This window comes from Oncorhynchus mykiss, chromosome 12 (assembly GCF_057628025.1).
Source record: "Oncorhynchus mykiss isolate SJ-2025 chromosome 12, ASM5762802v1, whole genome shotgun sequence".
NCBI lineage: Eukaryota > Metazoa > Chordata > Actinopteri > Salmoniformes > Salmonidae > Oncorhynchus > Oncorhynchus mykiss.
In genome coordinates, this window is record NC_143033.1 from 571,107 (window position 1) to 599,035 (window position 27,929).

The following is a 27,929-nucleotide window of genomic DNA, read 5'->3' on the forward strand; positions in this document are numbered from 1 at the left end:
AGGCCATAGGTTAATGGATTATTAGAGACTCATCCTCCTCTCACAGACCATACGTTTTGGGATTTATTAGAGACTCATTCGCCTCTCACAGACCATAGGTTTAGGGATTTTTAGAAACTCATTCTAATTTCACAGACCATGGGTTTAGGGATTATTAGAGACTCATTCTCCTCTCACAGACCATAGGTTTAGGGATTATTAGAGACTAATGCTCCTCTCACAGACCATAGTTTAGGGATTGTTAGAGACTCATTCTCCTCTCACAGACCATAGGATTAGGGATTATTAGAGACTCATTCTCCTCTAACAGACCATAGGTTTAGGGATTATTAGAGACTCATTTTCCTCTCACAGACCATAGGTTTAGGGATTATTAAAGACTAATTTTCCCCTCACAGATTATAGTTTTAGGGATTATTAGAGACTAATGCTCCTCTCACAGACCATAGGATTAGGGATTATTAGAGACTCATTCTCCTCTAACAGACCATAGGTTTAGGGATTATTAGAGACTCATTCTCCTCTAACAGACCATAGGTTTAGGGATTATTAGAGACTCATTCGCCTCTCAGAGACCATAGGATTAGGAATTTTTAGAGACTCATTCTCCTCTCAAAGGCCATAGGATTAGGAATTTTTTGAGACTCATTCTCCTCTAACAGACCATAGGTTTAGGGATTATTAGAGACTCATTCTCCTCTCACAGGCCATAGGTTAATGGATTATTAGAGACTCATCCTCCTCTCACAGACCATAGGTTTAGGGATTATTAGAGACTCATTCTCATTTCACAGACCATGGGTTTAGGGATTATTAGAGACTCATTCTCCTCTCACAGACCATAGGTTTAGGGATTATTAGAGACTCATTCTCATTTCACAGACCATGGGTTTAGGGATTATTAGAGACTAATGCTCCTCTCGCAGACCATAGATTAGGGATTGTTAGAAACTCATTCTCCTCTCACAGACCATAGGATCAGGGATTATTAGAGACTCATTCTCCTCTAACAGACCATAGGTTTAGGGATTATTAGAGACTCATTTTCCTCTCACAGACCATAGGTTTAGGGATTAATAAAGACTAATTTTCCTCTCACAGATCATAGGTTTAGGGATTATTAGAGACGAATGCTCCTCTCACAGACCATAGGATTAGGGATTATTAGAGACTAATTCTCCTCTAACAGACCATAGGTTTAGGGATTATTAGAGACTCGATCTCCTCTCACAGACCATAGGTTTAGGGATTATTAGAGACTCATCCTCCTCTCACAGACCATAGGTTTAGGGATTATTAGAGACTCATTCTCCTGTCAAAGACCATAGGATTAGGAATTTTTTGAGACTCATTCTCCTCTAACAGACCATAGGTTTAGGGATTATTAGAGACTCATTGTCCTCTCACAGACCATAGCTTTAGGGATTATTAGAGACTCATTTTCCTCACACAGGCCATGGGTTAATGGATTATTAGAGACTCATCCTCCTCTCACAGACCATACGTTTAGGGATTATTAGAGACTAATGCTCCTCTCACAGACCATAGGATTAGGGATTATTAGAGACTCATTCTCCTCTAACAGACCATAGGTTTAGGGATTATTAGAGACTCATTCTCCTCTAACAGACCATAGGTTTAGGGATTATCAGAGACTCATTCGCCTCTCAGAGACCATAGGATTAGGAATTTTTAGAGACTCATTCTCCTCTCAAAGACCATAGGATTAGGAATTTTTTGAGACTCATTCTCCTCTAACAGACCATAGGTTTAGGGATTATTAGAGACTCATCCTCCTCTCACAGACCATAGGTTTAGGGATTATTAGAGACTCATTCTCCTGTCAAAGACCATAGGATTAGGAATTTTTTGAGACTCATTCTCCTCTAACAGACCATAGGTTTAGGGATTATTAGAGACTCATTGTCCTCTCACAGACCATAGCTTTAGGGATTATTAGAGACTCATTCTCCTCACACAGGCCATAGGTTAATGGATTATTAGAGACTCATCCTCCTCTCACAGACCATACGTTTAGGGATTATTAGAGACTAATGCTCCTCTCACAGACCATAGGATTAGGGATTATTAGAGACTCATTCTCCTCTAACAGACCATAGGTTTAGGGATTATTAGAGACTCATTCTCCTCTAACAGACCATAGGTTTAGGGATTATCAGAGACTCATTCGCCTCTCAGAGACCATAGGATTAGGAATTTTTAGAGACTCATTCTCCTCTCAAAGACCATAGGATTAGGAATTTTTTGAGACTCATTCTCCTCTAACAGACCATAGGTTTAGGGATTATTAGAGACTCATTCTCCTCTCACAGGCCATAGGTTAATGGATTATTAGAGACTCATCCTCCTCTCACAGACCATAGGTTTAGGGATTATTAGAGACTCATTCTCATTTCACAGACCATGGGTTTAGGGATTATTAGAGACTCATTCTCCTCTCACAGACCATAGGTTTAGGGATTATTAGAGACTCATTCTCATTTCACAGACCATGGGTTTAGGGATTATTAGAGACTCATTCTCCTCTCACAGACCATAGGTTTAGGGATTATTAGAGACTAATGCTCCTCTCACAGACCATAGATTAGGGATTGTTAGAGACTCATTCTCCTCTCACAGACCATAGGATTAGGGATTATTAGAGACTCATTCTCCTCTCACAGGCCATAGGTTAATGGATTATTAGAGACTCATCCTCCTCTCACAGACCATAGATTAGGGATTATTAGAGACTCATTCTCCTCTCACAGACCATAGGATTAGGGATTATTAGAGACTCATTCTCCTCTAACAGACCATAGGTTTAGGGATTATTAGAGACTCATTTTCCTCTCACAGACCATAGGTTTAGGGATTAATAAAGACTAATTTTCCTGTCACAGATCATAGGTTTAGGGATTATTAGAGACTAATGCCCCTCTCACAGACCATAGGATTAGGGATTATTAGAGACTCATTCTCCTTTCACAGACCATAGGTTTAGGGATTATTAGAGACTCATCCTCCTCTCACAGACCATAGGTTTAGGGATTATTAGAGACTCATTCTCCTCTCAAAGACCATAGGATTAGGAATTTTTTGAGACTCATTCTCCTCTAACAGACCATAGGTTTAGGGATTATTAGAGACTCATTGTCCTCTCACAGACCATAGCTTTAGGGATTATTAGAGACTAATTCTCCTCTCACAGGCCATAGGTTAATGGATTATTAGAGACTCATCCTCCTCTCACAGACCATATGTTTTGGGATTTATTAGAGACTAATTCGCCTCTTACAGACCATAGGTTTAGGGATTTTTAGAGACTCATTCTAATTTCACAGACCATGGGTTTAGGGATTATTAGAGACTCATTCTCCTCTCACAGACCATAGGTTTAGGGATTATTAGAGACTAATGCTCCTCTCACAGACCATAGTTTAGGGATTGTTAGAGACTCATTCTCCTCTCACAGACCATAGGACTGTATCTTGCCTATGCTGCTCTGTACCATCACTCATTCATATATCCTTATGTACATATTCTTTATCCCCTTACACTGTGTACAAGACAGTAGTTTTGGAATTGTTAGTTAGATTACTTGTTATTACTGCATTGTCGGAACTAGAAGCACAAGCACTTCGCTACACTCGCATTAACATCTGCTAACCATGTGTATGTGAAAAATAAAATTTGATTTGATTTGATTTGATTTGATTTGGATTAGGGATTATTAGAGACTCATTCTCCTCTAACAGACCATAGGTTTAGGGATTATTAGAGACTCATTTTCCTCTCACAGACCATAGGTTTAGGGATTATTAAAGACTAATTTTCCCCTCACAGATTATAGTTTTAGGGATTAATAGAGACTAATGCTCCTCTCACAGACCATAGGATTAGGGATTATTAGAGACTCATTCTCCTCTAACAGACCATAGGTTTAGGGATTATTAGAGACTCATTCTCCTCTAACAGACCATAGGTTTAGGGATTATTAGAGACTCATTCGCCTCTCAGAGACCATAGGATTAGTAATTTTTAGAGACTCATTCTCCTCTCAAAGACCATAGGATTAGGAATTTTTTGAGACTCATTCTCCTCTAACAGACCATAGGTTTAGGGATTATTAGAGACTCATTCTCCTCTCACAGGCCATAGGTTAATGGATTATTAGAGACTCATCCTCCTCTCACAGACCATAGGTTTAGGGATTATTAGAGACTCATTCTCATTTCACAGACCATGGGTTTAGGGATTATTAGAGACTCATTCTCATTTCACAGACCATGGGTTTAGGGATTATTAGAGACTCATTCTCATTTCACAGACCATGGGTTTAGGGATTATTAGAGACTAATGCTCCTCTCGCAGACCATAGATTAGGGATTGTTAGAGACTCATTCTCCTCTCACAGACCATAGGTTTAGGGATTATTAGAGAATCGATCTCTTCTCACAGACCATAGGTTTAGGGATTATTAGAGACTCATCCTCCTCTCACAGACCATAGGTTTAGGGATTATTAGAGACTCATTCTCCTGTCAAAGACCATAGGATTAGGAATTTTTTGAGACTCATTCTCCTCTAACAGACCATAGGTTTAGGGATTATTAGAGACTCATTCTCCTCTCACAGGCCATAGGTTAATGGATTATTAGAGACTCATCCTCCTCTCACAGACCATACGTTTAGGGATTATTAGAGACTCATTCTCATTTCACAGACCATAGGTTTAGGGATTATTAGAGACTCATTCTCCTCTCACAGACCATAGGTTTAGGGATTATTAGAGACTAATGCTCCTCTCACAGACCATAGTTTAGGGATTGTTAGAGACTCATTCTCCTCTCACAGACCATAGGATTAGGGATTATTAGAGACTAATTTTCCTCTCACAGACCATAGGTTTAGGGATTATTAAAGACTAATTTTCCTCTCACAGATTATAGTTTTAGGGAATATAAGAGACTAATGCTCCTCTCACAGACCATAGGATTAGGGATTATTAGAGACTCATCCTCCTCTCACAGACCATAGCTTTAGGGATTATTAGAGACTCATTCTCCTCTCACAGACCATAGGTTTAGGGATTATTAGAGACTCATTATCCTCTCACAGACCATAGGTTTAGGGATTATTAAAGACTAGTTTTCCTCTCACAGAGCATAGGTTTAGGGATTATTAGAGACTAATGCTCCTCTCACAGACCATAGATTAGGGATTATTAGAGACTCATTTTCCTCTCACAGACCGTAGGTTTAGGGATTATTAGAGACTCATTCTCCTCTCACAGAACATAGGTTTAGGGATTATTAGAGACTCATCCTCCTCTCACAGACCATAGCTTTAGGAATTTTTTGAGACTCATTCTCCTCTAACAGACCATAGGTTTAGGGATTATTAGAGACTCATTGTCCTCTCACAGACCATAGCTTTAGGGATTATTAGAGACTAATTCTCCTCTCACAGGCCATAGGTTAATGGATTATTAGAGACTCATCCTCCTCTCACAGACCATATGTTTTGGGATTTATTAGAGACTAATTCGCCTCTTACAGACCATAGGTTTAGGGATTTTTAGAGACTCATTCTAATTTCACAGACCATGGGTTTAGGGATTATTAGAGACTCATTCTCCTCTCACAGACCATAGGTTTAGGGATTATTAGAGACTAATGCTCCTCTCACAGACCATAGTTTAGGGATTGTTAGAGACTCATTCTCCTCTCACAGACCATAGGACTGTATCTTGCCTATGCTGCTCTGTACCATCACTCATTCATATATCCTTATGTACATATTCTTTATCCCCTTACACTGTGTACAAGACAGTAGTTTTGGAATTGTTAGTTAGATTACTTGTTATTACTGCATTGTCGGAACTAGAAGCACAAGCACTTCGCTACACTCGCATTAACATCTGCTAACCATGTGTATGTGAAAAATAAAATTTGATTTGATTTGATTTGATTTGATTTGGATTAGGGATTATTAGAGACTCATTCTCCTCTAACAGACCATAGGTTTAGGGATTATTAGAGACTCATTTTCCTCTCACAGACCATAGGTTTAGGGATTATTAAAGACTAATTTTCCCCTCACAGATTATAGTTTTAGGGATTAATAGAGACTAATGCTCCTCTCACAGACCATAGGATTAGGGATTATTAGAGACTCATTCTCCTCTAACAGACCATAGGTTTAGGGATTATTAGAGACTCATTCTCCTCTAACAGACCATAGGTTTAGGGATTATTAGAGACTCATTCGCCTCTCAGAGACCATAGGATTAGTAATTTTTAGAGACTCATTCTCCTCTCAAAGACCATAGGATTAGGAATTTTTTGAGACTCATTCTCCTCTAACAGACCATAGGTTTAGGGATTATTAGAGACTCATTCTCCTCTCACAGGCCATAGGTTAATGGATTATTAGAGACTCATCCTCCTCTCACAGACCATAGGTTTAGGGATTATTAGAGACTCATTCTCATTTCACAGACCATGGGTTTAGGGATTATTAGAGACTCATTCTCATTTCACAGACCATGGGTTTAGGGATTATTAGAGACTCATTCTCATTTCACAGACCATGGGTTTAGGGATTATTAGAGACTAATGCTCCTCTCGCAGACCATAGATTAGGGATTGTTAGAGACTCATTCTCCTCTCACAGACCATAGGTTTAGGGATTATTAGAGAATCGATCTCTTCTCACAGACCATAGGTTTAGGGATTATTAGAGACTCATCCTCCTCTCACAGACCATAGGTTTAGGGATTATTAGAGACTCATTCTCCTGTCAAAGACCATAGGATTAGGAATTTTTTGAGACTCATTCTCCTCTAACAGACCATAGGTTTAGGGATTATTAGAGACTCATTCTCCTCTCACAGGCCATAGGTTAATGGATTATTAGAGACTCATCCTCCTCTCACAGACCATACGTTTAGGGATTATTAGAGACTCATTCTCATTTCACAGACCATAGGTTTAGGGATTATTAGAGACTCATTCTCCTCTCACAGACCATAGGTTTAGGGATTATTAGAGACTAATGCTCCTCTCACAGACCATAGTTTAGGGATTGTTAGAGACTCATTCTCCTCTCACAGACCATAGGATTAGGGATTATTAGAGACTAATTTTCCTCTCACAGACCATAGGTTTAGGGATTATTAAAGACTAATTTTCCTCTCACAGATTATAGTTTTAGGGATTATTAGAGACTAATGCTCCTCTAACAGACCATAGGTTTAGGGATTATTAGAGACTCATTTTCCTCTCACAGACCATAGGTTTAGGGATTATTAAAGACTAATTTTCCTCTCACAGATTATAGTTTTAGGGAATATAAGAGACTAATGCTCCTCTCACAGACCATAGGATTAGGGATTATTAGAGACTCATCCTCCTCTCACAGACCATAGCTTTAGGGATTATTAGAGACTCATTCTCCTCTCACAGACCATAGGTTTAGGGATTATTAGAGACTCATTATCCTCTCACAGACCATAGGTTTAGGGATTATTAAAGACTAGTTTTCCTCTCACAGAGCATAGGTTTAGGGATTATTAGAGACTAATGCTCCTCTCACAGACCATAGATTAGGGATTATTAGAGACTCATTTTCCTCTCACAGACCGTAGGTTTAGGGATTATTAGAGACTCATTCTCCTCTCACAGAACATAGGTTTAGGGATTATTAGAGACTCATCCTCCTCTCACAGACCATAGCTTTAGGGATTATTAGAGACTCATTCTCCTCTCACAGACCGTAGGTTTAGGGATTATTAGAGACCCATTCTCCTCTCACAGACCATAGGTTTAAGGATTATTAGAGACTCATTCTCCTCTCACAGAACATAGGGTTAGGGATTATTAGAGACTCATTCTCGTCTCACAGAACATAGGTTTAGGGATTATTAGAGAGTCATTCTCCTCTCACAGACCATAGGTATAAGGATTATTAGAGACTCATTCTCCTCTCACAGACCATAGGTTTAGGGATTATTAGAGTCTCATTCTCCTCTCACAGACGATAGGTTTAGGGATTATTAGACACTCATTCTCATCTCACAGACCATAGGTTTAGGGATTATTAAAGACTCATTCTCCTCTCACAGACCATAGGTTTAGGTATTATTAGAGACTCATCCTCCTCTCACAGACCATAGGTTTAGGGATTATTAGAAACTCATTCTACTCTCACAGACCATAGGTTTAGGGATTATTAAATATAAATTTTCCTCTCACAGACCATAGGTTTAGGGATTGTTAGAGAGTCATTCTCCTCTCACAGACCATAGGTTTATGGATTATTAGAGACTCATTCTCCTCTCACAGACCATAGTTTTAGGGATTAATTTTCCTCTCACAGACCATAGGTTTAGGGATTATTAGAGACTCATTCTCCTCTCACAGACCATAGCTTTAGGGATTATTAGAGACTCACTCTACTCTCACAGGCCATGGGTTTAGGGATTATTAGAGATTCATTCTCCTCTCACAGACCATAGGTTTTGGGTTTATTAGAGACTCATTCTCCTCTCACAGACCATAGGTTTAGGGATTCATTCTCCTCTCACAGACCATAGGTTTAGGGATTATTAGAGACTCAATCTCCTATCACAGGCCATGTGTTTAGGGATTATTAGAGACTCATTCTCCTCTCAGAGACCAACGGATTAGGAATTTTTTGAGACTCATTCTCCTCTAACAGACCATAGGTTTAAGGATTATTAGAGACTCACTCTCCTTTCACAGACCATAGGTTTAGGGATTATTAGAGACTCATTCTCCTCTCACAGACCATAGGTTTAGGGATTATTAGAGACTCATTCTCCTCTCACAGACCATAGGTTTAGGGATTCATTCTCCTCTCACAGACCATAGGTTTAGGGATTATTAGAGACTCATTCTCCTCTCACAGACCATAGGTTTAGGGATTCATTCTCCTCTCACAGAACATAGGTTTAGGGATTATTAGAGAGTCATTCTCCTCTCACAGACCATAGGTATAGGGATTATTAGAGACTCATTCTCCTCTCACAGACCATAGGTTTAGGGATTATTAGAGTCTCATTCTCCTCTCACAGACGATAGGTTTAGGGATTATTAGACACTCATTCTCATCTCACAGACCATAGGTTTAGGGATTATTAAAGACTCATTCTCCTCTCACAGACCATAGGTTTAGGGATTATTAGAGACTCATCCTCCTCTCACAGACCATAGGTTTAGGGATTATTAGAGACTCATTCTCCTCTCACAGACCATAGGTTTAGGGATTATTAAATATAAATTTTCCTCTCACAGACCATAGGTTTAGGGATTGTTAGAGAGTCATTCTCCTCTCACAGACCATAGGTTTATGGATTATTAGAGACTCATTCTCCTCTCACAGACCATAGTTTTAGGGATCCATTTTCCTCTCACAGACCATAGGTTTAGGGATTATTAGAGACTCATTCTCCTCTCACAGACCATAGCTTTAGGGATTATTAGAGACTCACTCTACTCTCACAGGCCATGGGTTTAGGGATTATTAGAGATTCATTCTCCTCTCACAGACCATAGGTTTTGGGTTTATTAGAGACTCATTCTCCTCTCACAGACCATAGGTTTAGGGATTATTAGACACTCATTCTCATCTCACAGACCATAGGTTTAGGGATTATTAAAGACTCATTCTCCTCTCACAGACCATAGGTTTAGGGATTATTAGAGACTCATCCTCCTCTCACAGACCATAGGTTTAGGGATTATTAGAAACTCATTCTACTCTCACAGACCATAGGTTTAGGGATTATTAAATATAAATTTTCCTCTCACAGACCATAGGTTTAGGGATTGTTAGAGAGTCATTCTCCTCTCACAGACCATAGGTTTATGGATTATTAGAGACTCATTCTCCTCTCACAGACCATAGTTTTAGGGATTCATTTTCCTCTCACAGACCATAGGTTTAGGGATTATTAGAGACTCATTCTCCTCTCACAGACCATAGCTTTAGGGATTATTAGAGACTCACTCTACTCTCACAGGCCATGGGTTTAGGGATTATTAGAGATTCATTCTCCTCTCACAGACCATAGGTTTTGGGTTTATTAGAGACTCATTCTCCTCTCACAGACCATAGGTTTAGGGATTCATTCTCCTCTCACAGACCATAGGTTTAGGGATTATTAGAGACTCACTCTCCTATCACAGGCCATGTGTTTAGGGATTATTAGAGACTCATTCTCCTCTCAGAGACCAACGGATTAGGAATTTTTTGAGACTCATTCTCCTCTAACAGACCATAGGTTTAAGGATTATTAGAGACTCACTCTCCTTTCACAGACCATAGGTTTAGGGATTATTAGAGACTCATTCTCCTCTCACAGACCATAGGTTTAGGGATTATTAGAGACTCATTCTCCTCTCACAGACCATAGGTTTAGGGATTCATTCTCCTCTCACAGACCATAGGTTTAGGGATTATTAGAGACTAATTCTCCTCTCACAGACCATAGGATTAGGAATTTTTAAAGACTCATTCTCCTCTAACAAACCATAGGTTTAGAGATTATTAGAGACTCATTCTCCTCTCACAGACCATAGCTTTAGGGATTATTAGAGACTCACTCTCCTCTCACAGGCCATAGGTTAATGGATTATTAGAGACTCAATCTCCTCTCACAGACCATAGTTTTAGGGATTATTAGAGTCTCATTCTCCTCCCACAGACCATAGGTTTAGGGATTATTAGAGACTCATTCTCCTCTCACAGACCATAGGTTTAGGGATTCATTCTCCTCTCACAGACCATAGGTTTAGGGATTATTAGAGACTCCTTCTCCTTTCACAGACCATAGCTGTAGGGATTATTAGAGAGCCATTCTCCTCTCACGGACCATAGGTTTAGGGATTCTTAGAGACTCATTCTCCTCTCACAGACCATAGGTTTAGGGATTATTAAAGACTAATCTTCCTCTCACAGACCATAGGTTTAGGTATTGTTAGAGACTCCTTCTCCTCTCACAGACCATAGGATTAGGGATTATTGGAGACTCATTCTCCTCTCACAGAACATAGGTTTAGGGATTATTAGAGATTCATTCTCATCTCACAGACCATAGGTTTAGGGATTATTAAAGACTCATTCTTCTCTCACAGACCATAGGTTTAGGGATTATTAGAGACTAATCCTCCTCTCACAGACCATAGGTTTAGGGATTATTAGAGACTCATTCTCCTCTCACAGACCATAGGTTTAGGGATTATTAAAGACTAATTTTCCTCTCACAGACCATAGGTTTAGGGATTATTAGAGTCTCATTCTCCTCTCACAGACGATAGGTTTAGGGATTATTAGACACTCATTCTCATCTCACAGACCATAGGTTTAGGGATTATTAAAGACTCATTCTCCTCTCACAGACCATAGGTTTAGGGATTATTAGAGACTCATCCTCCTCTCACAGACCATAGGTTTAGGGATTATTAGAGACTCATTCTCCTCTCACAGACCATAGGTTTAGGGATTATTAAATATAAATTTTCCTCTCACAGACCATAGGTTTAGGGATTGTTAGAGAGTCATTCTCCTCTCACAGACCATAGGTTTATGGATTATTAGAGACTCATTCTCCTCTCACAGACCATAGTTTTAGGGATCCATTTTCCTCTCACAGACCATAGGTTTAGGGATTATTAGAGACTCATTCTCCTCTCACAGACCATAGCTTTAGGGATTATTAGAGACTCACTCTACTCTCACAGGCCATGGGTTTAGGGATTATTAGAGATTCATTCTCCTCTCACAGACCATAGGTTTTGGGTTTATTAGAGACTCATTCTCCTCTCACAGACCATAGGTTTAGGGATTGTTAGAGACTCATTCTCCTCTCACAGACCATAAGATTAGGGATTATTAGAGACTCATTCTCCTGTAACAGACCATAGGTTTAGGGATTACTAGAGACTCATTCTCCTCTCACGGACCATAGGTTTATGGATTATTAGAGACTGATTCTCCTCTCACAGACCATAGGTTTAGGGATTATTAGAGACTCATTTTCCTCTCACAGACCATAGGTTTAGGGATTATTAAAGACTCATTCTCCTCTCACAGACCATAGGTTTAGGGATTATTAGAGACTAATCCTCCTCTCACAGACCATAGGTTTGGGGATTATTAGAGACTCATTCTCCTCTTACAGACCATAGGTTTAGGGATTATTAAATACTAATTTTCCTCTCACAGACCATAGGTTTAGGGATTATTAGAGAGTCATTCTCCTCTCACAGACCATAGGTTTAGGGATTATTAGAGACTCATTCTCCTCTCACAGACCATAGTTTTAGGGATTCATTCTCCTCTCACAGATCATAGGTTTAGGGATTATTAGAGACTCACTCTCCTTTCACAGAACATAGGTTTAGGGATTATTAGAGAGTCATTCTCCTCTCACAGACCATAGGTTTAGGGATTATTAGAGACTCATCCTCCTCTCACAGACCATAGGTTTAGGGATTATTAAAGACTAATTTTCTTCTCACAGATCATAGGTTTAGGGATTATTAGAGACTAATGCTCCTCTCACAGACCAGAGGATTAGGGATTATTAGAGACGCATTCTCCTCTAACAGACCATAGGTTTAGGGATTATTAGAGAATCATTCTCCTCTAACAGACCATAGGTTTAGGGATTATTAGAGACTAATTTTCCTCTCACAGACCATAGGTTTAGGGATTATTAGAGACTCATCCTCCTCTCACAGACCATAGTTTTAGGGATTCATTCTCCTCTCACAGACCATAGGTTTAGGGATTATTAGAGACTCATCCTCCTCTCACAGACCATAGGTTTAGGGATTATTAAAGACTAATTTTCTTCTCACAGATCATAGGTTTAGGGATTATTAGAGACTAATGCTCCTCTCACAGACCAGAGGATTAGGGATTATTAGAGACGCATTCTCCTCTAACAGACCATAGGTTTAGGGATTATTAGAGAATCATTCTCCTCTAACAGACCATAGGTTTAGGGATTATTAGAGACTAATTTTCCTCTCACAGACCATAGGTTTAGGGATTATTAGAGACTCATCCTCCTCTCACAGACCATAGGATTAGGGATTATTAGAGACTCATTCTCCTCTAACAGACCATAGATTTAGGGATTATTAGACATTCGCCTCTCAGAGACCATAGGATTAGGAATTTTTTGAGACTCATTATCCTCTAACAGACCATAGGTTAAGGGATTATTAGAGACTCATTCTCCTCTCACAGGCCATAGGTTAATGGATTATTAGAGACTCATCCTCCTCTCACAGTCCATACGTTTAGGGATTATTAGAGACTCATTCTCCTCTAAAGAGACCATAGGTTTAGGGATTATTAGAGACTCATTTTCCTCTCACAGACCATAGGTTTAGGGATTATTAAAGACTCATTCTCCTCTCACAGACCATAGGTTTAGGGATTATTAGAGACGCATTCTCCTCTAACAGACCATAGGTTTAGGGATTATTAGAGAATCATTCTCCTCTAACAGACCATAGGTTTAGGGATTATTAGAGACTTATTTTCCTCTCACAGACCATAGGTTTAGGGATTCTTAGAGACTCATTCTCCTCTCACAGACCATAGGTTTAGGGATTATTAGAGACTCATCCTCCTCTCACAGACCATAGGATTAGGGATTATTAGAGACTCATTCTCCTCTAACAGACCATAGATTTAGGGATTATTAGACATTCGCCTCTCAGAGACCATAGGATTAGGAATTTTTTGAGACTCATTATCCTCTAACAGACCATAGGTTTAGGGATTATTAGAGACTCATTCTCCTCTCACAGGCCATAGGTTAATGGATTATTAGAGACTCATCCTCCTCTCACAGTCCATACGTTTAGGGATTATTAGAGACTCATTCTCCTCTAAAGAGACCATAGGTTTAGGGATTATTAGAGACTCATTTTCCTCTCACAGACCATAGGTTTAGGGATTATTAAAGACTCATTCTCCTCTCACAGACCATAGGTTTAGGGATTATTAGAGACTAATCCTCCTCTCACAGACCATAGGTTTAGGGATTATTAGAGACTCATTCTCCTCTTACAGACCATTGGTTTAGGGATTATTAAAGACTAATTTTCCTCTCACAGACCATAGGTTTAGGGATTATTAGAGAGTCATTCTCCTCTCACAGACCATAGGTTTAGGGATTATTAGAGACTCATTCTCCTCTCACAGACCATAGGTTTTGGGATTATTAAAGACTAATCTTCCTCTCACAGACCATAGGTTTAGGGATTGTTAGAGACTCATTCTCCTCTCACAGACCATAAGATTAGGGATTATTAGAGACTCATTCTCCTGTAACAGACCATAGGTTTAGGGATTACTAGAGACTCATTCTCCTCTCACGGACCATAGGTTTATGGATTATTAGAGACTCATTCTCCTCTCACAGACCATAGGTTTAGGGATTATTAGAGACTCATTTTCCTCTCACAGACCATAGGTTTAGGGATTATTAAAGACTCATTCTCCTCTCACAGACCATAGGTTTAGGGATTATTAGAGACTAATCCTCCTCTCACAGACCATAGGTTTAGGGATTATTAGAGACTCATTCTCCTCTTACAGACCATAGGTTTAGGGATTATTAAAGACTAATTTTCCTCTCACAGACCATAGGTTTAGGGATTATTAGAGAGTCATTCTCCTCTCACAGACCATAGGTTTAGGGATTATTAGAGACTCATTCTCCTCTCACAGACCATAGTTTTAGGGATTCATTCTCCTCTCACAGATCATAGGTTTAGGGATTATTAGAGACTCACTCTCCTTTCACAGAACATAGGTTTAGGGATTATTAGAGAGTCATTCTCCTCTCACAGACCATAGGTTTAGGGATTATTAGAGACTCATTCTCCTCTCACAGACCATAGTTTTAGGGATTCATTCTCCTCTCACAGACCATAGGTTTAGGGATTATTAGAGACTCATCCTCCTCTCACAGACCATAGGTTTAGGGATTATTAAAGACTAATTTTCTTCTCACAGATCATAGGTTTAGGGATTATTAGAGACTAATGCTCCTCTCACAGACCAGAGGATTAGGGATTATTAGAGACGCATTCTCCTCTAACAGACCATAGGTTTAGGGATTATTAGAGAATCATTCTCCTCTAACAGACCATAGGTTTAGGGATTATTAGAGACTAATTTTCCTCTCACAGACCATAGGTTTAGGGATTCTTAGAGACTCATTCTCCTCTCACAGACCATAGGTTTAGGGATTATTAGAGACTCATCCTCCTCTCACAGGCCATAGGATTAGGGATTATTAGAGACTCATTCTCCTCTAACAGACCATAGATTTAGGGATTATTAGACATTCGCCTCTCAGAGACCATAGGATTAGGAATTTTTTGAGACTCATTATCCTCTAACAGACCATAGGTTTAGGGATTATTAGAGACTCATTCTCCTCTCACAGGCCATAGGTTAATGGATTATTAGAGACTCATCCTCCTCTCACAGTCCATACGTTTAGGGATTATTAGAGACTCATTGTCCTCTCACAGACCATAGCTTTAGGGATTATTAGAGACTCATTCTCCTCTCACAGGCCATAGGTTAATGGATTATTAGAGACTCATCCTCCTCTCACGGACCATAGGTTTATGGATTATTAGAGACTCATTCTCCTCTAAAGAGACCATAGGTTTAGGGATTATTAAAGACTCATTCTCCTCTCACAGACCATAGGTTTAGGGATTATTAGAGACTAATCCTCCTCTCACAGACCATAGGTTTAGGGATTATTAGAGACTCATTCTCCTCTTACAGACCATAGGTTTAGGGATTATTAAAGACTAATTTTCCTCTCACAGACCATAGGTTTAGGGATTATTAGAGAGTCATTCTCCTCTCACAGACCATAGGTTTAGGGATTATTAGAGACTCATTCTCCTCTCACAGACCATAGTTTTAGGGATTCATTCTCCTCTCACAGATCATAGGTTTAGGGATTATTAGAGACTCACTCTCCTTTCACAGAACATAGGTTTAGGGATTATTAGAGAGTCATTCTCCTCTCACAGACCATAGGTTTAGGGATTATTAGAGACTCATTCTCCTCTCACAGACCATAGTTTTAGGGATTCATTCTCCTCTCACAGACCATAGGTTTAGGGATTATTAGAGACTCATCCTCCTCTCACAGACCATAGGTTTAGGGATTATTAAAGACTAATTTTCTTCTCACAGATCATAGGTTTAGGGATTATTAGAGACTAATGCTCCTCTCACAGACCATAGGATTAGGGATTATTAGAGACGCATTCTCCTCTAACAGACCATAGGTTTAGGGATTATAAAATACTAATTTTCCTCTCACAGATAATAGGTTTAGGGATTATTAGAGACTCATTCTCCTCTCACAGACCATAGGTTTAGGGATTATTAGAGACTCATCCTCCTCTCACAGACCATAGGATTAGGTATTATTAGAGACTCATTCTCCTCTAACAGACCATAGGTTTAGGGATTATTAGAGACTCATTCTCCTCTCAGAGACCATAGGATTAGGAATTTTTAGAGACTCATTCTCCTTTCAAAGACCATAGGATTAGGAATTTTTTGAGACTCATTCTCCTCTAACAGACCATAGGTTTAGGGATTATTAGAGACTCATTCTCATTTCACAGACCATGGGTTTAGGGATTATTAGAGACTCATTCTCCTCTCACAGACCATAGGTTTAGGGATTATTAGAGACTAATGCTCCTCTCACAGAGCATAGATTAGGGATTGTTAGAGACTCATTCTCCTCTCACAGACCATAGGATTAGGGATTATTAGAGACTCATTCTCCTCTAACAGACCATAGGTTTAGGGATTATTAGAGACTAATTTTCCTCTCACAGACCATAGGTTTAGGGATTAATAAAGACTAATTTTCCTCTCACAGATCATAGGTTTAGGGATTATTAGAGACTAATGCCCCTCACACAGACCATAGGATTAGGGATTATTAGAGACTCATTCTCCTCTAACAGACCATAGCTTTAGGGATTATTAGAGACTCATTCTCCTCTCACAGACCATAGGTTTAGGGATTATTAGAGACTCATCCTCCTCTCACAGACCATAGGTTTAAGGATTATTAGAGACTCATTCTCCTCTCAAAGACCAAAGGATTAGGAATTGTTTGAGACTCATTCTCCTCTAATTATAGGTTTAGGGATTATTTGAGACTCATTGTCCTCTCACAGACCATAGCTTTAGGGATTATTAGAGACTCATTCTCCTCTCAAAGACCATAGGATTAGGAATTTTTTGAGACTCATTCTCCTCTAACAGACCATAGGTGTAGGGATTATTAGAGACTCATTGGCCTCTCACAGACCATAGCTTTAGGGATTATTAGAGACTAATTCTCCTCTCACAGGCCATAGGTTAATGGATTATTAGAGACTCATTCTCCTCTCACAAACCATACGTTTAGGGATTATAAGAGACTCATACTCCTCTAACAGACCATAGGTTTAGGGATTATTAGAGACTCATTCTCCTCTCACAGACCATAGGTTTAGGGATTATAAAATACAAATTTTCCTCTCACAGATAATAGGTTTAGGGATTATTAGAGACTCATTCTCCTCTCACAGACCATAGGTTTATGGATTATTAGAGACTCATCTTCTTCTCACAGACCATAGGATTAGGTATTATTAGAGACTCATTCTCCTCTAACAGACCATAGGTTTAGGGATTATTAGAGACTCATTCTCCTCTCAGAGACCATAGGATTAGGAATTTTTAGAGACTCATTCTCCTCTCAAAGACCATAGGATTAGGAATTTTTTGAGACTCATTCTCCTCTAACAGACCATACGTTTAGGGATTATTAGAGACTCATTCTCATTTCACAGGCCATAGGTTAATGGATTATTAGAGTCTCATTCTCCTCTCACAGACCATAGGTTTAGGGATTATTAGAGACTCATTCTCCTCTCACAGGCCATAGGTTAATGGATTATTAGAGACTCATCCTCCTCTCACAGTCCATACGTTTAGGGATTATTAGAGACTCATTGTCCTCTCACAGACCATAGCTTTAGGGATTATTAGAGACTCATTCTCCTCTCACAGGCCATAGGTTAATGGATTATTAGAGACTCATCCTCCTCTCACGGACCATAGGTTTATGGATTATTAGAGACTCATTCTCCTCTAAAGAGACCATAGGTTTAGGGATTATTAGAGACTCATTTTCCTCTCACAGACCATAGGTTTAGGGATTATTAAAGACTAATTTTCCTCTCACAGACCATAGGTTTAGGGATTATTAGAGAGTCATTCTCCTCTCACAGACCATAGGTTTAGGGATTATTAGAGACTCATTCTCCTCTCACAGACCATAGTTTTAGGGATTCATTCTCCTCTCACAGATCATAGGTTTAGGGATTATTAGAGACTCACTCTCCTTTCACAGAACATAGGTTTAGGGATTATTAGAGAGTCATTCTCCTCTCACAGACCATAGGTTTAGGGATTATTAGAGACTCATTCTCCTCTCACAGACCATAGTTTTAGGGATTCATTCTCCTCTCACAGACCATAGGTTTAGGGTTTATTAGAGACTCATCCTCCTCTCACAGACCATAGGTTTAGGGATTATTAAAGACTAATTTTCTTCTCACAGATCATAGGTTTAGGGAATATTAGAGACTAATGCTCCTCTCACAGACCATAGGATTAGGGATTATTAGAGACGCATTCTCCTCTAACAGACCATAGGTTTAGGGATTATTAGAGAATCATTCTCCTCTAACAGACCATAGGTTTAGGGATTATTAGAGACTAATTTTCCTCTCACAGACCATAGGTTTAGGGATTCTTAGAGACTCATTCTCCTCTCACAGACCATAGGTTTAGGGATTATTAGAGACTCATCCTCCTCTCACAGACCATAGGATTAGGGATTATTAGAGACTCATTCTCCTCTAACAGACCATAGATTTAGGGATTATTAGACATTCGCCTCTCAGAGACCATAGGATTAGGAATTTTTTGAGACTCATTATCCTCTAACAGACCATAGGTTTAGGGATTATTAGAGACTCATTCTCCTCTCACAGGCCATAGGTTAATGGATTATTAGAGACTCATCCTCCTCTCACAGACCATAGGTTTAGGGATTATTAGAGACTCATTGTCCTCTCACAGACCATAGCTTTAGGGATTATTACAGACTCATTCTCCTCTCACAGGCCATAGGTTAATGGATTATTAGAGACTCATCCTCCTCTCACAGTCCATACGTTTAGGGATTATTAGAGACTCATTGTCCTCTCACAGACCATAGCTTTAGGGATTATTAGAGACTCATTCTCCTCTCACAGGCCATAGGTTAATGGATTATTAGAGACTCATCCTCCTCTCACAGACCATACGTTTAGGGATTATTAGAGACTCATTCGCCTCTCACAGACCATAGGTTTAGGGATTATTAGAGACTCATTCTCATTTCACAGACCATGGGTTTAGGGATTATTAGAAACTCATTCTCCTCTCACAGACCATAGGTTTAGGGATTATTAGAGACTACTGCTCCTCTCACAGACCATAGTTTAGGGATTGTTAGAGACTCATTGTCCTCTCACAGACCATAGCTTTAGGTATTATTAGAGACTCATTCTCCTCTCACAGGCCATAGGTTAATGGATTATTAGAGACTCATTCTCCTCTCACAAACCATACGTTTAGGGATTATTAGAGACTCATTCTCCTCTAACAGACCATAGGTTTAGGGATTGTTAGAGACTCATTTTCCTCTCACAGACCATAGGTTTAGGGATTATAAAATACTAATTTTCCTCTCACAGATAATAGGTTTAGGGATTATTAGAGACTCATCCTCCTCTCACAGACCATAGGATTAGGTATTATTAGAGACTCATTCTCCTCTAACAGACCATAGGTTTAGGGATTATTAGAGACTCATTCTCCTCTCAGAGACCATAGGATTAGGAATTTTTAGAGACTCATTCTCCTATCAAAGACCATAGGATTAGGAATTTTTTGAGACTCATTCTCCTCTAACAGACCATAGGTTTAGGGATTATTAGAGACTCATTCTCCTCTCACAGGCCATAGGTTAATGGATTATTAGAGTCTCATTCTCCTCTCACAGACCATAGGTTTAGGGATTATTAGAGACTCATTCTCATTTCACAGACCATGGGTTTAGGGATTATTAGAGACTCATTCTCCTCTCACAGACCATAGGTTTAGGGATTATTAGAGACTCATTCTCATTTCACAGACCATGGGTTTAGGGATTATTAGAGACTCATTCTCCTCTCACAGACCATAGTTTTAGGGATTATTAGAGACTAATGCTCCTCTCACAGAGCATAGATTAGGGATTGTTAGAGACTCATTCTCCTCTCACAGACCATAGGATTAGGGATTATTAGAGACTCATTCTCCTCTAACAGACCATAGGTTTAGGGATTATTAGAGACTCATTTTCCTCTCACAGACCATAGGTTTAGGGATTAATAAAGACTAATTTTCCTCTCACAGATCATAGGTTTAGGGATTATTAGAGACTAATGCCCTCTCACAGACCATAGGATTAGGGATTATTAGAGACTCATTCTCCTCTAACAGACCATAGGTTTAGGGATTATTAGAGACTCTTTCTCCTCTCACAGACCATAGGTTTAGGGATTATTAGAGACTCATCCTCCTCTCACAGACCATAGGTTTAAGGATTATTAGAGACTCATTCTCCTCTCAAAGACCAAAGGATTAGGAATTTTTTGAGACTCATTCTCCTCTAACAGACCATAGGTTTAGGGATTATTAGAGACTCATTGTCCTCTCACAGACCATAGCTTTAGGGATTATTAGAGACTCATTCTCCTCTCAAAGACCATAGGATTAGGAATTTTTTGAGACTCATTCTCCTCTAGCAGACCATAGGTGTAGGGATTATTAGAGACTCATTGTCCTCTCACAGACCATAGCTTTAGGGATTATTAGAGACTAATTCTCCTCTCACAGGCCATAGGTTAATGGATTATTAGAGACTCATTCTCCTCTCACAAACCATACGTTTAGGGATTATTAGAGACTCATACTCCTCTAACAGACCATAGGTTTAGGGATTATTAGAGACTCATTTTCCTCTCACAGACCATAGGTTTAGGGATTATAAAATACTAATTTTCCTCTCACAGATAATAGGTTTAGGGATTATTAGAGACTCATTCTCCTCTCACAGACCATAGGTTTAGGGATTATTAGAGACTCATCTTCTTCTCACAGACCATAGGATTAGGTATTATTAGAGACTCATTCTCCTCTAACAGACCATAGGTTTAGGGATTATTAGAGACTCATTCTCCTCTCAGAGACCATAGGATTAGGAATTTTTAGAGACTCATTCTCCTCTCAAAGACCATAGGATTAGGAATTTTTTGAGACTCATTCTCCTCTAACAGACCATAGGTTTAGGGATTATTAGAGACTCATTCTCATTTCACAGGCCATAGGTTAATGGATTATTAGAGTCTCATTCTCCTCTCACAGACCATAGGTTTAGGGATTATTAGAGACTCATTCTCATTTCACAGACCATGGGTTTAGGGATTATTAGAGACTCATTCTCCTCTCACAGACCATAGGTTTAGGGATTATTAGAGACTCATTCTCATTTCACAGACCATGGGTTTAGGGATTATTAGAGACTCATTCTCTTCTCACAGACCATAGGTTTAGGGATTATTAGAGACTAGTGCTCCTCTCACAGAGCATAGATTAGGGATTGTTAGAGACTCATTCTCCTCTCACAGAACATAGGATTAGGGATTATTAGAGACTCATTCTCCTCTAACAGACCATAGGTTTAGGGATTATTAGAGACTCATTTTCCTCTCACAGACCATAGGTTTAGGGATTAATAAAGACTAATTTTCCTCTCACAGATCATAGGTTTAGGGATTATTAGAGACTAATGCCCCTCTCACAGACCATAGGATTAGGGATTATTAGAGACTCATTCTCCTCTAACAGACCATAGGTTTAGGGATTATTAGAGACTCATTCTCCTCTCACAGACCATAGGTTTAGGGAATATTAGAGACTCATCCTCCTCTCACAGACCATAGGTTTAAGGATTATTAGAGACTCATTCTCCTCCCAAAGACCATAGGATTAGGAATTTTTTGAGACTCATTCTCCTCTAACAGACCATAGGTTTAGGGATTATTAGAGACTCATTGTCCTCTCACAGACCATAGCTTTAGGGATTATTAGAGACTAATTCTCCTCTCACAGGCCATAGGTTAATGGATTATTAGAGACTCATACTCCTCTCACAGACCATACGTTTAGGGATTATTAGAGACTCATTTGCCTCTCACAGACCATAGGTTTAGGGATTTTTAGAGACTCATTCTCATTTCACAGACCATGGGTTTAGGGATTATTAGAGACTCATTCTCCTCTAACAGACCATAGGTTTAGGGATTATTAGAGACTCATTTTCCTCTCACAGACCATAGGTATAGGGATTATTAAAGACTAATTTTCCTCTCACAGATTATAGTTTTAGGGATTATGAGAGACTAATGCTCCTCTCACAGACCATAGCTTTAGGGATTATCAGAGACTCATTCTCCTCTCACAGACCGTAGGTTTAGGGAATATTAGAGACTCATTCTCCTCTAACAGACCATAGGTTTAAGGATTATTAGAGACTCATTCTCCTCTCACAGAGCATAGGTTTAGGGATTATTAGAGACTCATCCTCCTCTCACAGACCATAGGTTTAGGGATTATTAGAGACTCATTCTCCTCTCACAGACCATAGGTTTAGGGATTATTAGAGACTCATTCGCCTCTCACAGACCAGAAGTTTAGGGAATTTTAGAGACTCATTCTCCTCTCACAGAACATAGGTTTAGGGATTATTAGAGAGTCATTCTCCTCTTACAGACCATAGGTTTAGGGATTATTAGAGACTCATTCTCCTCTCACAGACCATAGGTTTAGGGATTATGAGAGACTCATTCGCCTCTCACAGACCAGAAGTTTAGGGAATTTTAGAGACTCATTCTCCTCTCACAGACCATAGGTTTAGGGATTATTAGAGCCTCATTCTCCTCTCATAGACCATAGGTATAGGGATTATTAGAGACTCACTCTCCTTTCACAGACCATAGGTTTAGAGATTATTAGACAGTCATTCTCCTCTCACAGACCATAGGTTTAGGGATTATTAGAGACTCATTCTCCTCTCACAGACCATAGGTTTAAGGATTCATTCTCCTCTCACAGACTATAGGTTTATGGATTATTAGAGACTCATTCTCCTCTCACAGACCATAGGTTTGGGGATTATTAGAGACTCACTCTCCTCTCACAGACCATAGGTTTAGGGATTATTAGAGACTCATTCTCCTCTCACAGACCATAGTTTTAGTGATTATTAGAGACTCATTCTCCTCTCACAGACCATAGGTTTAGGGATTATTAGAGACTCATTCTCCTCTCACAGACCATAGGTTTAGGGATTATTAGAACAACATAAACAAATGGAATAGCCGATAGACTGTGGAATGGAAGTACGGCTGTTTCCAATGTTGTCCAGAATGTGTTGTAGAATTTGTTCAACAGGGAACCATTACAGTTCCACAATGTGTTCTACAAGACAATCAGCTCAACACAGGGTAGTTTACTATCTCCATTTCAACTATATCAAAACCCATATAATTGCCTTTTCCTTGGCAAAACCTTCCATTACAAGGATCACAGTTTATTGCCTTTTATATCTATCTCAGAAACATTCAGTATTTTATGACATCTATGGCAACATTTATATTATCTAGCCCATAATGATGTCCTCACATAATATAGAATATATTTTTTTTAATTACACAATACAAATTAAATGAGACCACCTTTGTCTGATTGCTAAACGTCTCCCTGGGCGATGGACGACGTGATTGGACGTTCTGATTCCAAAGACTCTCTGTCTAAAGGGGAGGGCTGTTTCTTGGGAGAAAAATTATCTATTTTTCCATTTATGTAATGCAAACTGCTTTGGCTTTGACTATTCCTGGTTAATTGACTGTCAAACGAGGCGGATATCCCGAGGCAATGTCTGCTGATTTGCTTGTCAAATGAGACAGAGAGAGCGGCGAGAGAGCGAAAGCAAACCATTTGAAATGAGGGAAGCGTTGGGAGGCTGAAGGAGGCAAGACATGAAATGACAAAAGAGTTAAAGAGAGAGAGTGAGAAATGGAGAGAAGGATATATCATATAGAGAGAGGGGGAGAGGGGTGGGGGGAGATTATATAAACGAATGTGCTGGATCGTTTCATTAAGCCGTTTGATTTGCCACATTGTCAGAATTCAGACATAAACACACAAGACATTTTCTGGTTCATAGATGAAGAAATCAGGCCATAATGGAAACGACACTAACATTGTAGAAGAGTGATAGAACAATATGGTTATCATGGTTACAGGACTACAGTAAGACAAATCCACTGTTAACAAACACAGCATGACTACAGACACTATAGACTGCAGACAGAACAATAGGTGTTATGGGAAGCATAAAAATGGCAATATTGTTTCACGTGAAATATATTTCTTGCACTTATTTTATTGAAGGTTTAATGCATTTAGCATTGAACAATTTGATTAATTAGTTATTTAAATCATCAAGGTGTGTTCAGTATTAATTCAATTTTACATGTTGATGTAATACTATTCAGCAATGCGTAATGCAAAACATTTTGATTGTCTTATTTGTCAAATTAATAGTGAGCATCATTATTCTGTTGTAATAGATATGAGCGATTGTTATAGAGATTTTAAATGTAGTTTCTAATTTCAATCAAAACCAAGGTGTTCTTAACGGAATGCAATGACCATTGAGATTGTATTTTATTTTGTTACAGTTATTCAGTGAAAGGGCTACAGGAAAGAGTGGTAGTCTATAAAAAAGCTCTCTGGTTGTAGTCTGCTGGAAATATGCAGTTAGACTCACACCTATAGGCCAATGGTTGCATTGCAATCAGAGTACTACAGATTATTAGAGGGATTTTTTTTCACCTTTATTTAACCAGGTAGGCCAGTTGAGAACAAGTTCTCATTTACAACTGCGATCTGGCCAAGATAAAGGAAAGCAATGCGACACAAACAACAACACTGAGTTACACATGGAATAAACAAACGTACAGTCAATAACCTAATAGAACAATACATATACAGTGTGTGCAAATGTAGTAAGATTAGGGAGGTAAGGCAATAAATAGGCCATAGTGGTGAAATAATTACAATTTAACACTGGAGTGATAGATGTGCAGAAGATGTGCAAGTACAGATACTGGGGTGCAAAGGAGCAAAACAATAAATAACAATATGGGGATGAGGAAGTTGGGTGGGCTGTTTACAGATGGGCTGTGTACAGGTACAGTGTACTGCTCTGACAGCTGGTACTTAAAGTTAGAGAGGGAGATATAAGTCTCCAGCTTCAGTTATTTTTGCAATTTGTTCCAGTCATTGGCAGCAGAGAACTGAAAGGAGAGGCGGCATAAGGAGGAGTAGGCTTTGATTTATGACCAGTGAGATATACCTGCTGGAGCGAGTGCAATGGGTGGGTGCTGCTATGGTGACCAGTGAGCTGAGATGAGGCGGGGCTTTACCTAGCAAAGACTTATAGATGACCTGGAGCCAGTGGGTTTAGCGACGAATATGAAGCGAGGGCGAGCCAACGAGAGCATACAGGTTGCAGTGTTGGGTAGTATATGGGGCTTTGGTGACAAAACGGATGGCACTGTGATAGACTACATCCAATTTGCTGAGTAGAGTGTTGGAGGCTATTTTGTAAATGACATCGCCGTAGTCAAGGATCGGTAGGATAGTCAGTTTTACGAGGGTATGTTTGGATAATATAACTCGCTGTCTTATTGATTCAAAAATGTATTTTCTTTCATTTGTTCCAGGGGATCAAACTCAAGATGGAAGTTCCCCTGTTCCACTAAAGGAGGATGTTGAGAACATGGAGAAAGAGGAACTCCAGAAGGTTCTATTGGAACAGATCGATCTACGAAGACGACTAGAACAGGAGTTCCACGCTCTGAAGGGAAACTCCCCCTTCCCTGTGTTCCGTAGGTCTACCTCTCTGTCTCTAACCCTAACCCTAACCCTCACACCTTAACCCCTCATACCCTAACCCTAACCCTTCCATGTGTTCCATAAGGCTACCTCTCTGTATCTAAACCTAACCCTCACAGCCTAACCCCTCATACCCTAACTCTAAGCCTAACCCTTCCCTGTGTTCCGTAGGTCTACCTCTCTGTCTCTAAACCTAACCCCTCACACCCTAACCCTCACACCCTAACCCCTCACACTCTAACCCTGGTGGGAAGCTGCTATAGACCACCAAGGGACCACCAAGGGATCGTGAAATGCTTGATCATGTATGTGATATCAATAGAGAGGTATATTTTCTGCGTGATTTAAAATATTGACTGGCTTTCATCAGGCTGCCCACTCAAGAGACAGCTTCAAACTGTAACTAGTGTCTGCAACCTTGTTCGGGTTGTCAATCAACCTACCAGGGTAGTTACGCACAGGAATGAAATCATCAACATGTATATATAGGAGCCATATCAAGGAAAACCACAATTCTGAAGTCTGGGCCTAATATAGTGTATAAGGGCGGTCAGTCGACTTCTGGCTGGGCAGGGTGGAGATTATAACAGAACATGGCCAAGATGTTCAAATATTCATAAATGGCCAGCATGGTCAAATAATAATAATTACAGTAGTTGTCGAGGGTGCAACAAGTCAGCACCTCAGGAGTAAATGTCAGTTGGCTTTTCATAGCAGATCATTGAGAGTATCTCTACCACTCCTGCTGTCTCTAGAGAGTTGAAAACAGCAGGTCTGGGACAGGTAGCACATCCGGTGAACAGGTCAGAGTTCCATAGCCTCAAGCAGAACAGTTGAAACTGGAGCAGCAGCACGGCCAGGTGGACTGGGGACAGCAAGGAGTCATCGTGCCAGGTAGTCCTGAGGTATGGTCCTAGGGCTCAGGCCCCCAAGAGAGAGAAAGAAAGAAAGAGAATTAGAGAGAGCATATTTAAATTCACACAGGACACTGGAGAAATACTGCAGATATAACAGACTGACCCTAGCCCCCCGAGACATAAACTACTGCAGCATAAATACTGGAGGCTGAGACAGGAGGGGTCATGAGGGGTCAGGAGACACTATGGCCCCATCGGATGATACCCCCGGACAGGGCCAAACAGGCAGGATATACATCCGATTGGCAAATGTACTGCAAATTGAGAAATCATGTGACTAAACTGAATAAAAAGAGTAACTACACTATGAAACAAAGATAAATTAAATAAAGAATGATAGTAAAAAGATTTGGAGCACCTTAAATTACTTTTTGGGAAAAAAAGGCAAACTCAGCTCCATCATTCATTGAATCAGACGGATCATTCATCCCAAAACCCACTGATAATGAAAACTACTTTAATTACTTTCTAATTGGCAAGATTAGCATATTTAGGCATGACATGCCGGCAACAAACGCTGACACTACACATCCAAGTATATCTGCCAAAATTCTGAAAGACAAGAATTGTAATTTTGCCTACCTTAACAGAACACAGAGGGTGTCCTTTAATGGAAGCCTCTCAAACATAATCCAGGTAGAATCAGGAATTCTCCAGGGCAGCTGTCTAGGCCCCTTACTTTTTTCAATCTTGACTAATGACATGCCACTGGCTTTGAGTAAAGCCAGAGTGTCTATGTATGCAAATGACTTATCAGCTACCACAGCTACTGAAATGACTGCAACACTTAGCAAAGAGCTGC

General features: G+C 39.6%; 1 protein-coding gene across 1 annotated transcript in view; it reads left to right on the forward strand.

The window, feature by feature from the left end:
- skor2 (SKI family transcriptional corepressor 2) overlaps positions 1 to 27,929 on the forward strand; it is a 114,690-nt gene that overhangs the window by 79,083 nt on the left and 7,678 nt on the right. The window contains exon 4 of the mRNA XM_090191541.1: positions 26,039 to 26,203. Coding sequence (XP_090047667.1) covers positions 26,039 to 26,203 — 165 coding nt within the window. The remainder of the gene's footprint in view (positions 1 to 26,038; positions 26,204 to 27,929) is intronic.